Genomic DNA, 14,027 nt, shown 5'->3' on the forward strand with positions numbered 1-14,027 from the left:
AATTTTCCCAAGATTTCGGCTTTGTGTGCATAACTTTACTGAAAGCTCCTGACTATTTTTCGCTTCTAGGTTTCTTAGTTGCATTGAAATAGTTTGTGAAAATTTTCATAATCTTTTAACAAGCCGTTTAGGTTAATTCTACCAGCTTGTCAATCTGGTCTCTAGGGGTGTTATCGGCGATCTGAAACGATTCTTTCTGGCAAACGACTTGTAAAAATTTCAGGTAGCTGAAAATATTCTATGGGACTGTTAGAAAACAGGAAAATACATCGAAAAATGGTTGCAGTCATCTTACAGGTTATTGTCTTCTGCTCATGATAGTACCGATTTTCTTCTAAAAGAATATCCTTCATAGAATACACTTGTGAAAAAAAGCGAGACATTTTCTAAGATTTCTAAGCAATTAGAGGAAATGGAGTAAAATCCTAGAAAACATTTTGTAGCATCTTCAAGAAGCTACGGCCTGATATTAAAAGCGGTATCTTTCTGCCAATGAATACTTGAGTACTTTTTAAACATAAATTTTCGATTTTAATGGGATTTTCGAGTTCCATCAGTTCACTTAATCACGGTGTTAATTGAAGAGCGGTCCATACGAATCAGCTTGACCGAATCTGTCAAGCTGAATGGACGAAGAAAATCCAATTTCCTAACAACCCATCATAAAGGGATTAACGAAGTTTATCATGAAAATACCCCGAAGATTGCTTTCATTTGAACTTTACCTTTTTTAAAGTTAAAATCTTTCGTAAATATCCTTATGCAAGAAAAGAAAATGTCTTATGATTTTGAGATAAAAAAGTATTGATACTTTGCGCCCCACTACTTTAATACACAAAAGTGAGCAAAAAACAAAAAAGAACATACCTTGAGGAACTGGTTTAGACAAAATGGACATCTTTTGTGATTTGGGGTACTTTTAAAACCTTGTTTTGGTTTTATTTCTACACAATAGGTAGGATACAGACTAATGGATGAGGCCCCTTGTAATAGCGTGCAATCTGGATATCCAGTGACTAGACCTCTTGGGTTTAACCTTTTGTGCAGGCGATTCCCTGAAAAGATAATAGCAAAACTAAGAAAGAATTCCAATTTTACAAAGGAAAATTATCTAAAGAAAGAGGCGAGAAACGGAAAACTGCAGAAAAGAGTAAACAGTTTGACGTGTTTTCTTTACATTTTTTTAAAGTCTTGGTCAGGCATGATAATTATAACGGTCATAAAGGACATAAAAAATTTAATGCCGATTAAGAAATTATGTGTAGTGTTAATGTAAAATTCCAAAGACTATTTTGAAGAAAAAGATAGCCTACTTTCATTAGCTCATATTTAGCCTATAATTCGATGTGGAAGGTTTAAAGCGCGAGATCGAGCACAAACACTATTAAAGCACAAAAAACCAAAAATATAATTGCCAATTTTTCAGGCAAGAATTTCAAGTAAAAGGAGGGATCAATTAAGGAACTGAATTTGTTCATACTATATAGGCTTATATTAATTTTCAACGAAAATTCGTCGTGTTTGTAATCCGTTGCTGTTGTTTAGGGTTTTCGTATCACTTGATTTTTCTGTGCCTTCTGTAATCACTAGCTTGATTGGGTGTCACTTCAGTCAATATTCCCTGATTTTGCATATGTATCACATATCTTGCTATTGGTAATGGGTTCTTCCCACGCAGCAATTGTCTGCGTGGGAAAACAAAAATCAAAATGATACATTTACGCTTTGTTATAACGCAATTATGCAAACACGACACATTTATAATGAATAATACATTTGTACTTTACACACCGGTCACATAATTCCAGATATAAACAGATAAAACACAATCAAATAAAATAATTTCAAAAGGAAAAGAATTGGGAGTGAAGCAAAAACAAATAAATGAAAAAAACTATAAAATCGAAATATACAGGGAGTGAAAGAAAATTTTATAGTGAGTGAACTAAACGAGAAGTCTTGAGAAGTCTACGCTTGTGCTTAGTTTTCTAGCCCAAGATGGTGAGGTGTGATGACCCAGAAAAGCACGACGTACTTGTCGGCTATTGAAAACACATTCAAGAATTACGCTTAGGATACATATCAGAAAACAGGTTTCATAGCTATAAAATCAGGTGACTGATGATATAATGCACTGGACTTCGACAGAATGCATTGGCCTTGCATAATTTGGGCTATATATTTGCAAATAAGGGGGTGGGGTGGGCGCCTCGGTTAGATTTCCAGAACTTTGTTTCTAAAATAATTTTATCATCATGTTTAGTTATATTTCACTAGGATTAACCTAACTTCACTTCTTTGAGGTGTTTCTAATAACCGTCAATTACCCAGCACGCATTGTGAATGCTTTAAATGACATCTCACAGCAATCGCTCAATATTTATCTCTCCTAGTCATATTTTCTGTAGTTAAAGATGTTTTCGATTTTGCGCTTTGAACTTTCCACTCACTCATAAGAACTATTAAAACTACTTCTTTTTGTTTTTTTCCTGGAAAATTGCCCAAACCTAATTGTTTCCCACGCATCACCTTTCAAGAGTGTCATTTTTTTTTCATTTTAGCTTCTTTTATAATATCTTGGTTGTGTCAATCATGCTCCAGGACAGGTAATCTACTCAGGTAACGAAAAATGCAACTGGCTCTGATATCACAAACACCTTTGCTTCATGACTACGGCTTTATACGTGCTAACTAACACGTATGAATTGCTTTGTCACTAAAATAAATGATAAATATGATTATAATGTTAAATGAGAACTTCACAATCAGCAGCAACGACTTGATCTGCTAAAACTAAGGGGGACAATAAGAAAAATTACTTCCCCTTGCTAAATTTATAAGACTATAGGGACATGGCCAAGGCTGTATCCAGGGAGCGGGGGGTTGAGGGGTTCGACTCCCTCCCCCCCGAAACGTTTATCCGACTCATAAAACGTAACAAAAATTGAATATAAACCAATTTTTGATGTATTTTTCAAAGTTCTCTTAGTAAAAAATATCTTTTGTACCCACCCCCGGAAAAAATCTAGATAAATCCCTGGGAATGGCATACCGCAAAGAGGGGAATTGGTCACCAATCCTCAGAAAAATAAAATGTGAAAATGGGTGCAATATTCGCAGAAAAAAAAGTTGTCCAAAAAAAAGATGATTTCACTTCTACATGGAACACTTGGATGTGGAGCATGAGCCATGAGAAGCTAAGGCTTTGGAGCTGGAACCGAGAATATAACTTAGAGCATAACTTCTGTGTCTCTTGCGTGAGAATCAATGGAAATAAACAATTCTAACTAATGAAATTCAAATCTTACATATAAATTATGATTAGATCGGGGGCTGGCACGTACGCAGTAGGGAGACCTTCGGGTCCAGGCTCCCCCCGAAATTTTGTGAAAAGTTTATTTTCCCCATGTTTTCTTGGGATTTCTGGCAAAAGTATGACATTTATTAAGAATCTAGATACATGTGTGACGCCTTTTTTGGGGGGATTTTACAGTATGCAATTATCCGGTCAAGTCCCTGCCCAATCATTAACCCATTTTCTGTCTAACTGTTTACCCTCTTTGAAGTAATTAGCAATTGTAAGGTTATTTTCTTTGTAAAGAGAGTTTGCTTTCCACAGCAACATAGAATTATCCTTGATACTAGGGCGTTTACCCCCCCCCCCTTTTCAGGATAAAGTACAGCTTTTAATGGATCAATTTTGGAAACTAGCATTTTTCATTAAAAGCTACGTTTTTTGCAATAGAAGAACTACCCAGCGATCGTATTGCACTGTTAACCCTAAAATTTCCCTTTCAGTGGGATATAATAGATTAATCACTGGTTCTAAATCGCTATGAACATAACCTGAGCCTAAAACGTACTTTCGAGGCTTCAGTTTTCTTCCCCCTATCCGCTACAATACTACAGATTAAAGTTAATCTGTATTTTCTGATATACGTGCTTTTTGCATTACTAAATAAAAAAGAGTGCTACTTTATATCTACTGTTTCGAAGGTTTTGGCCCCCTCCCCGAAAAAAATTCCTCCGTACGTGCCTGATCGGGGGGTATCCACATACTCAAGGTGGCCCGTAGCCAAGCATGGCGGAACTGTGCCAAGTGTGGTGGATTCCAAGCATGGCAAAATTGTGCGACACACGACAGGTCCTGCATCCATTGTATGACCAAAAGGCGAAAATTTCAGTAGGAATTTAACACTTTGAAGGAGAGTTGGATTCAAGCTAATAAAAGACCTTTTCACTAAGCTATTTGCTCACCATAAAAATCATTTACAATTGTCGTAAATTAAAAATAAATATGGTATATATTTTCTTTTTTTAACAAAAAAAAACAAAACATTTTGTTCAACTTGCGCCATTAGTAACAAATGAAAACGATTACGCTACAAATGCACAAACCGCTGGCTAAATGCGTTATTTTGTTACAAAACAACAGGTCAAGATAAACTTCTGGCTTATCATTCACAAGTAGAAAAAAAAATAGCTGACGTAAATTGATGACATTGATAGGCAGGAAAAAAATTAAAGAAAAAAGAATTTACGCAATAGCGTGGTCAGCTAATTAGAAATACTGAAATACGTAGGAATGTTTTCTAGGAATCCGAAATTGAGACTACGGCAATTCGAAATGCGTTGTCCAACATTTTTTTCTACTGAAAATCAGAAGGACACAGAAACGTAAGATCCTCCCTTCAAACTGAGTATGTTTCACTTGAGTCGCTAAATCATTTGCTGCACTTACTATTTCCTTTTTGAGTTCCTACGTGTTATCCCGACCACACTTAATAAGTGCAGATCTGTTTGATCTGTCTAAACCGGTTTTTCTGTTTGCACTCTCAGATAATCAGCTTAGACATACTGAGATAAATTACTATGCAATTATATTTTAAATAAATATTTAATATATAGAGTTAGTTACGTTAGGTATTTAATATAATTCCTTCTGGGCGGCCTTCTTTCCATAATTTTGTGTTGTAGTTTCCATAATTTTGTTACCAAAGTAATTTCATCATATTTAGGTATATTTCATTATGATTAACCTAACTTCACTTCTTGAGTGTGGTCGGGATAACACGTAATTACCCCCTTTTGCTTTAACTTTTTCTTAGATACGTTATATCTCTTTTGCCGCTCTTGTAGAAACAGTTGGATTTTTTTTTTAATACCAGATGTTTTTGTCGTTCCTTATACGCAAAGCAAAAAAGACCGCCTGTACGAACAACTGGTAGTAAAAAAAAAACAAAAAAAAAAAAAAACATTGTTTTCGACGACGTGTCCACTCAGTTCTAACTTAGTTTCCTTTAAGTCCACTAAATGTATTTACTAAGTCCACTAAATTCTAATTTACCTTCCATTACGTTTCCACTCCCGCAAAATTTACGCCTTGCAATGCAACATCTTTTGCATAGCATTGCAAACTTCCACCTTAACAAATAGAAAAGTAACTGACACAAATACACTGTCTTATATTAACTAAAAAACTAAGTTTTTCTAATGGAAGTAAAGAGCGAACATGAAACTTGAAACAGAGAAAATTATTGCTTCAGAGTTTATGCAACCTATCTGCAATATTAATTCAAATAAACTTACTCCCTAAATATTTTCCTAAATTTGTAGAATAATGAAAAACAAAACCTAGTGCTTTACTAAAAAACATAAAATAAAATGCGATTAGAAGCAGATACGTCCTTAAGTACCCTGCAAAAAATAAAAGACTAATTTAAAAGACTCTCAGCTGTCTTTCACTGACGAAGGAATCAGTAAATTTTGGCATACATTTTTAATTCTCTCAAAACCTCAATTAAGATCAGTTTTTAGTAAAGCACTAGTTCAAAATAGCATTCCACTATTAAGATTAATCGTAATAGTAGCTGTCATTCCTGAATCAGCTAAAAATGCATTTTTTTTTAAGGCAGGTTTTTTTAAACATATTTTTCAACTTTTGGGTACTATGGGCCGTGGTTCAGTTTTTAATAAATTACAGCTACTGCTGCAACCATGGTGAACGATTTTACATCCCTGGTACGAAATCTTGATGGTCGAAACTGTGTATTTCGGGCACAATTTGACAGGACCTGCGAGCAGGTTCTAGCTAGAAGACTACGGCGTCAAAGATGCACGGATAATGAAAAAAAAAATAATATGAAGATCAAACACAACAAACACAAATGAGAAGATCAAACACAAAAATGTGAAGGTCAACACAGCAAAGTTAAAGATGACGAGCAGGTTTAGTAACTTTTTTGATTTTTCAGATATGATTGAAGCCAGGAATGATACATTTGAGTTGCTTACCGTAACGAAAAAATCAGTTATTGAGTCAATTAGGACTCTTTTTTTTTTTACAAATGACTGTTTACAGTTCCAGAGTTTTATCGGGACTAGAAGTAGTAGTATTACAAATTCCTCTTCATGAGGTCAATAGAGACGAGACCTTTGTCTCAGAAATGTTTTAAGAAGAATCTAAGTACTAAAAATTGCATTACTAAAGACAAATCAAGGGGTTGACCATTCCCAGCCACCTAATATACTTCTTGGAGCACCACTGATTCTGCCACACTTCCAGTGGCGGTTCTAACCTCTCTTGCGCCTGGGGCAAAATATTGATTAGCCCTCCCCCCTGTCTCCCACAAAATCTTCAGGACAAATTTAACAAAATTTTCATTTATTAATAAAATTGTTTATGATTTATTAATTAATTAATAATTTATTCTTGATTGTCTTTAACTTATCATTTACGCTATTTAACTATTATTCATTATCTTGATGTAGTTATTTTCATTATTATTATTTAGTTTAGTTTTGATTTAGTTTTTTATTAAATAAAAAAAAACAAGTTTTTTTAACTGAAAACGCACAGATATTACTTCGTATATGAAAGAGGCTGCTTCCTCATCAGCGCCCCGTTCTTTACGCTAAAGTTTGACTCTTTCTCTCAATTCTTCTTTTTAAAACAGTAAAAAACTTTAGCGTAAAGAGCGGGGCGTTGATGAGGAAGCAGCCTCTTTCATATACGAAGTAATTTCTGTGCGTTTTAAGTTTTAATGTCGCTCCTTACTTTCAGTTAAAAAAACTTGTTTTTTTATTTAATTTCTGAACATTTTTGAATCAATGCATGTTTTGATTTTGGCTCTCCGCAGAGGAATAATTAAAACGAAATTTGCATATTTATTTTTTTGGCTAAATGGCTTTCTCATAATTTTGATCGAATGATTTTGAGAAAAAAAGAGCGGGGGACGAAGCCTAGTTGCCCTCCGATTTTTTGGTTAATTAAAAAGGCAACTAGAACTTTTAATTTTTTACGAATCTTTTTATTGGTAAAAGATTTACGTAACTTATAAATTAGCTTACGTAAAGAACTTTTGTATTCTCATGTTTTTATTACATATATGAGGGGATTCGCCCCATCGTCAGTACCTCGCTCTTTACACTAAAGCTTAAATTTTATCCCAATTCATTAAGAATGACCCCTGAATCTCAAAAGCTGTAGAATAAATAGTTGAAATTACTAAAAATACTTTAGCGTAAAGAGCGAGGTATTAGAAGGAGGTGAGCCCCTCATATGGGTAATAATTTCTGTTTGTTTTAAGTTTTATTGCTGTTCCTTACTTCCAGCTGAAAAAGCTTTTTCACATTTATTTTTTAATTTTTTTTTTAAATAATGCTAGTAAATCCTGCTCTCCCTTCATGGAAATTTTCTTCTCCCATGACAAATTCTCGATGGAAAGTTCCCCCAGCATATCCCCCTCTTCTCAACCCCTCCCCGCAACCAAAAAATCCTCCTGAAAACGCCTGTATACTTCCCAATAACCATTACTATATGTAAGCACAGGTCAAAGTTTGTAAATTGTTGCCCCTCCCACGGGGACTGTGGGGGAGTAAGTCGTGGGAAATAATTAGCGTGGGAGGGGGCCTAGGTGCCCTCCAATTTTTTTGGTCACTTAAAAAGGGCACTAGAACTTTTCATTTCCGTTAGAATGAGCCCTCTTGCAACATTCTAGGACAATTGGGTCGATACGATCACCCCTGGGAAAAAAAAAAAAAACAAATAAACACGCATCCGTGATCTGCCTTCTGGCAAAAAATGCAAAACTCCACATTTTTGTAGATAGGAGCTCGAAACTTCTACAGTAGGGTTCTCTGATACGCTGAATCTGATGGTGTGATTTTCGTTAAGATTCTATGACTTTTAGGGGGTGTTCCCCCTATTTTCTAAAATAACGCAAATTTTCTCAGGCTCGTAACTTTTGATGGGTAAGACTAAACTTGATGAAACTTATATATTTAAAACCAGCATTAAAATGCAATTTTGATGTAGCTATTGGTATCAAAATTCCATTTTTTAGAGTTTTGGTTACTATTGAGCCGGGTCGCTCCTTACTACAGTTCGTCACCACGAACTGTTTGATTTCTCAATTGATTTTAACTTTTTTAATAATCAATAATTTCTTAATTATTTTTATTTGTCAACTGGGCCCTCTGCCTTATCTATATATATAAAAATAAGTTGTCTGTGTGTGTGTCGAGTGACGTCATGTTTGTGTGTCGACTGACGTCATGTTTGTCGACTGACGTCATTATAAGGATTGAGCTGTATGCGTCATGAAGTTGTTTGTCGACTGACGTCATGTTTGTCAACTGATGAAATTACATACCGGGACACCGGGACACAAATGACGACCGGGACACAGGGAATATAAATGACGACCGGGAACCTCAAAGAGAAATTACAGACTGGGACACCCGGACACAAATCACGACCGGGACACAGGGATATATAAATGACGACCGGGGCACAGGGATTGTTCGAATAGAAATTACAGACCGGGACACCGGGACACAAATGACGACCAGGACACCGGGACACAGGGAATATAAATGACGACCGGGACACTCAAAGAGAAATTACAAACTGGGACACCGGGACACAAATGACGACCGGGACACAGGGAATATAAATGACGACCGGGACACAGGGACACATCATTAGAATAATGAGGTATAGATCTGAATACGGATTGTTTTTCACATGGACAATTATATGTTGCATGTTCAAGAGTCAGTAAACCTGACAATCTATTTATATGCAACATATATATATATATATATATATATATATATATATATATATATATATATATATATATATATATATATATATATATATATATATATATTCACAGGTGGGACACAGGGACACAACTACAATGGCGCGTAACTAATATGGCGCGTAACGACTACGCGTGCGGGGGGGCTTGGGGGGCGCGTAGCACCCCACCAACTAGGTGTTGGGGTGGCGCAAAGCGCCACCCCAACAGCTAGTTTTAATAAAAAAAAGAGGTACTTGTATGATATAGCACTGACCACTCAAGTTGTTCATTTACTGACGCATTATAGAATCGGTTTCTTTCGCTAGTTTCTTGTAGCTTAGCGTGAGACAAGACAAAAACAAGTGACAGAATAGATGGAAAATATATAATTTGGGCTATATATTTGCCCATTAGGGGTGGGATGGTTAGGAGTAAAGTATTCTGACAGTGTGAAGTTAGAAAATAATCTTACTTCATAATATGCAGAATAATTGTAGCTAACACATTTTGCATGCAGACGCGCTATACTTTACCTCCTCCCCTAATGTGCAAATATAAAGCCCTAGTTTATTTAAAAAGAATTATGTTTTTATCGTACTTACGTATATTTCGTTAGGATTAACCTAACTTCACTTCTTGAGTGGTCGGGGCTATATCATACAATTACCAAAATAGAATTTCAAAAATTACGAAACGACTATAACCTTAGATTATTTCTTTGAAATTTTGCGCCCGTAAGATTTCTGCACCAGGGGCAAGTGCCCCATCTGTCACCCCCCTAAAACCGTCTGCACACTTCCCACCACACGCTTCAACAATTACGCATTTCCTCACGTCATGTGGGTACACTTCAAACGCGCAAAAACCCATTGGGGTTGCCCACAAATACATTCATATAAATGAATAAATAAATCTTAGAAAGAACGCAACTTAAATTGAATATGCATATCAAGCTTAAAACGAAAAAAAAAATACTATAAACAAGAGTTTGGGTTTTGCCTTCTTCTCTTATTGTAAAAGTCTAAAACCAAAGATGGGTTTAAGAGGTAATTTCATTTTTTTTTTTTTTTTGATACACTTATTTAAGTTAAGTTTAAGTTAAATTCATTAATGTATTAATAAGAATAAAAATTAAATACATAGATATACATAATACTTGGGAAACAAATTCGTTTTTGAAATTGAAATCGTACCCTAAGAGGCTACAATAAGTTATCCAACTATTTGTTTAAAATAATTGTACAGAAATAATTATTAAATTTATTCTTACACAATTTTGTAACAAGCCGAAGAGTGAGAACGTTCAATATCCCTTCAGGGACAGTTAAATCCGTTATTTAACTTGTATATTAAGTCATGAAACAGAAAAGGCGAACAAACCTAAATGAGGTCAAGACAGACAATGCAAACATGACAGTCTTTCATCAAAGAAATGCAGTTTAGATTAAAAAATAAAAAAAAAAAACCAGTTTTTTTAACTGAAAGTAAGGAGCGACATTAAAACTTAAAACGAACAGAAATCACTCCGTATATGAAATAGGCTTTTCCTCCTCATCACCCCGCTCTTTACGCTAAAGTTTGACTCCTTCTCTTAACTCCACTTTTTAAAACAGTAAAAAACTGATCAGTCTTCTGGCAAAAATTACGAATATCCACATTTTTGTGGATAGGAAGTTAAAATTTGTACAGTGGGGTTCTCTGATACGGTGAATGTGATGGTGTGATTTTCGTTAAGACTGTATCACTTTTTGGGGGTGTTTCCCCCTATTTTCTAAAATAAGACAATTTTTTCAGGCTCGTAGTTTTTGATGGGTAAGACTAAACTTGATGAAACTTATATATTTAAAATCAGCATTAAAAAACGATTCTTTTGATGTAACTATTGGTATCAAAATTCCATTTTTTTAGAGTTTCAATTACTATTAAGCCGGGTCGCTCCTTACAGTTCGTTACCATGAACTGTTTGATCAGAGTAGTGCCCAGAAATCAGGTTCCAGGAGGGGAGATCAAATCAATGTAAATGTACTGAAAAACTGTACATAAATACTATTTTCAAACTCTCAATTGCCATATCGTGACTTTCAATCTTTGCAATTTTAAATAGTACTTTCAAACACTATTGTTGAAGTTTCAAACATCTAGTTTAAAACCGTAAATACACGTGGGATTAAAAATAGTGACACGATCATGACTAATGAAGTAATTTATTTCGGTGAGGGGAAGGAAATTTCAGAGGGGCCTAAATTTTTTGGAGGAAGGAATTTTTAACAAAGTAGGCAAAATGCGTGAAAATTATAATAAATTATTCGACAAATCGTAAGAATCCTGCAATTTTTTGGGGAGGAGGGGTAATATATGGGCCTGAATGACCCCCTATCCCGCGTATCTGCCTGCAAATAATAAAGACAAATCGCAAAGAATGGCAATCTCTAAAGAAGAAAAGATAAATTACAAGAAAAAAAGTGTATATTTTTGGATAAACTTATGAAGATTTTCGCATCCAAAAGTGCAAAAGGCTGACATATCAAATTCTTTGTTAACCTAATATCAATAAAAACCACCTTATCAAACAATCAAACAAACAAAAAATGATACGCAGCGGAAAAAAATGTAGGCAATTTCATTTTTTATTCTTATGAAATTTTGTAGTTTGTATGAGAAGGCATTACGGTAATCAGTTTTCAATGGAAGAAAGAAATTTTTAAATATGTTTTTTATTTTGGGTCGAAATAAAACGATGACAGTTTATAGGGCGGATACAGAATTTATAGTTTCCTTTTTGGGCTCGGGGAGGGGGGCAACGAAGCGTTCCCCCAACCAGCATTTTTCGCAAATCGGTCCCTATAATTGGAGTAACTTATGACCTTATGGAGGGTTCGTGTACCATTACCCTTCCTGGATCCTCCGCTGACAACTTATGATAATTCACTAAGACAGCAGAGACTAGTCATTCCTTTAGTTTCCCAACCTTGGGAAAAAAAGAGTGGAAACTGGCACATATGCAAGGACGTAATTTCGTCAAAATCCTGTGGGGGGGGGAGGGAGTTGGAGCCGATTTTTTCAAGCAAGATGAAAATGACAGTGAAAATGAAAAATGAGCCATATAGTACCATAAAGGCTAAGGTATACTAAAAAAAGATCTGTTTCTGTGAATGCTTGAATTATGTAGCTATACCTTAATTTTTACGAGATTTTTGAAGACCCTAAATTTCAGCTGGGACAGTTGTCCCTTTCACCTTGAGCCATAGTAAATTACAGCCCTGCACTATTTTTGAAAAGGAAAGTCTTAACACTATCAAACGTTTGACAGTTTTGTTTAACTCCAATCTCATGTGTGCTTGTTATTTCAAGTATAACTGCTTTAAAATCACAAGGAGGGTAAAGAAAGCATAATTGTGTCCACGGTAGGCCTGCCAGCTTACAGTCAACTAGCCTGCTTAACCTGCCAAGATTTTCCCAAGCTAACCTGGCCCTACTTTGAGCAGAATGGATGATGACTGTTGTCACTACACTGTTGCTAGTCGCAAGCCGATTTCCATCCCTAATTTTTTAAGTTAAGTCGTCCAGGATTCATCTCTTATAATTTCCCTATTCACTCTGTAACAAACGTTGTAACAACACACAAAAATGCGTTATTGACAACGTCATGTATTAATTCAAGCTTAAGGAAACAACTTACTATAAATGAATAAATGATAAATAAAATGAACATATATTAAAATGAGTAATGAAGGTAAACTTTAAAACAGCATATATTGCTATGGATGAATAAGCGAAACCTAAAACCACATAAATTCAAATGAAGAAACAAGTCGTACTTAAAACGAACAGAAAATATTACAAATAGTGAGTGAAGGGTACTACCCCTCTAAGGCTATAGTCTTCTAAAAGCTAGGGTGTCACTTAAACTTTAAAAAAGAAACAAAATTTCTTTTATAACCCATTTCTTTTATCATTATAACATCGAAAAATAAAAATTGCTCTAGCTTGTAAGAATTATTTTTTTCTTTATTCATTATTATATTTTAAACCATCAAAACAATTTCCCTAGGCTGATATGTAGTATTTTTTTTCTTTTTAAATACATTTCTTTTAAATCAAGGAGTTTACACCTTTCAGAAACCACTTACAGCAGGTGTTGTGTGCCAAGGGTCGCAAAAGTGTGCCGAACGCAACGAATTGCACCACGCGTAGTGGAACTCTGCGGCACAGATGGAGTGCTGAGATATACACCAGGAGGTGAAGAGTGGGTGACGCCTCATTTCAAATATACGGAAATCAATTGGTAAATCCTTTACTGATTTGCAAACCAAAATATTGCCACAGTTAAACTAAAGAGATGGCTTAAAGACTATCAAGGTTCAATTTAGAAGTTTTATTTAGGCATCAATTTCCTATGCTTTTAAATGTAACTGATTTGTAAAGCTAAGCGTCACTCATTTGCCTTGACGATGCAAAATCAAAATAGAACCAATGGAGTTCTATGTTAATTTACTTTTTTTGTATAATACTCTCAAATAATATACATTTCTACATTTTCATTTTATGTATTAACCAACTTAATTGATTTAAATCCTGAACTAACTATCTATTGCTTTGGAAATACATGCTTATTTTGAATAGGAAGCGATCTCAAGGGGAATGTGTTTCTATAGAAAAAGACATGCAATAATCCTACCTACTATCAAACAAAGTAAGTTCGAACAGTTTTTTTTTATAAGTGCAGAGGAAAGAAACTACAATCACCTCCTGAATTTATTCTAAAATAAAGATGAAAGAAAACACAAAGATAAGAAGATTGTAAATCCTGTTAAGAACCAGACCGCTTGCATACATAATTCAAGGTACCTGCAGCAGACCACGTAAGGTCTTTGCCCCCCCCCTCCCCACAAAAACCTCGTTTTTTTACGATTTTTATTAAAATTTCTCCACCACCTG

At 35.0% G+C, this 14,027-nt stretch overlaps 1 protein-coding gene across 1 annotated transcript in view; it reads right to left on the bottom strand.

The window, feature by feature from the left end:
- LOC136027503 (inositol-pentakisphosphate 2-kinase-like) overlaps positions 1–14,027 on the bottom strand; it is a 193,743-nt gene that overhangs the window by 72,412 nt on the left and 107,304 nt on the right. The window contains exon 4 of the mRNA XM_065704815.1: positions 868–1,055. Coding sequence (XP_065560887.1) covers positions 868–1,055 — 188 coding nt within the window. The remainder of the gene's footprint in view (positions 1–867; positions 1,056–14,027) is intronic.

The sequence above is a fragment of the Artemia franciscana genome, chromosome 5, assembly GCF_032884065.1.
Source record: "Artemia franciscana chromosome 5, ASM3288406v1, whole genome shotgun sequence".
NCBI classification, from domain to species: Eukaryota; Metazoa; Arthropoda; class Branchiopoda; order Anostraca; family Artemiidae; genus Artemia; species Artemia franciscana.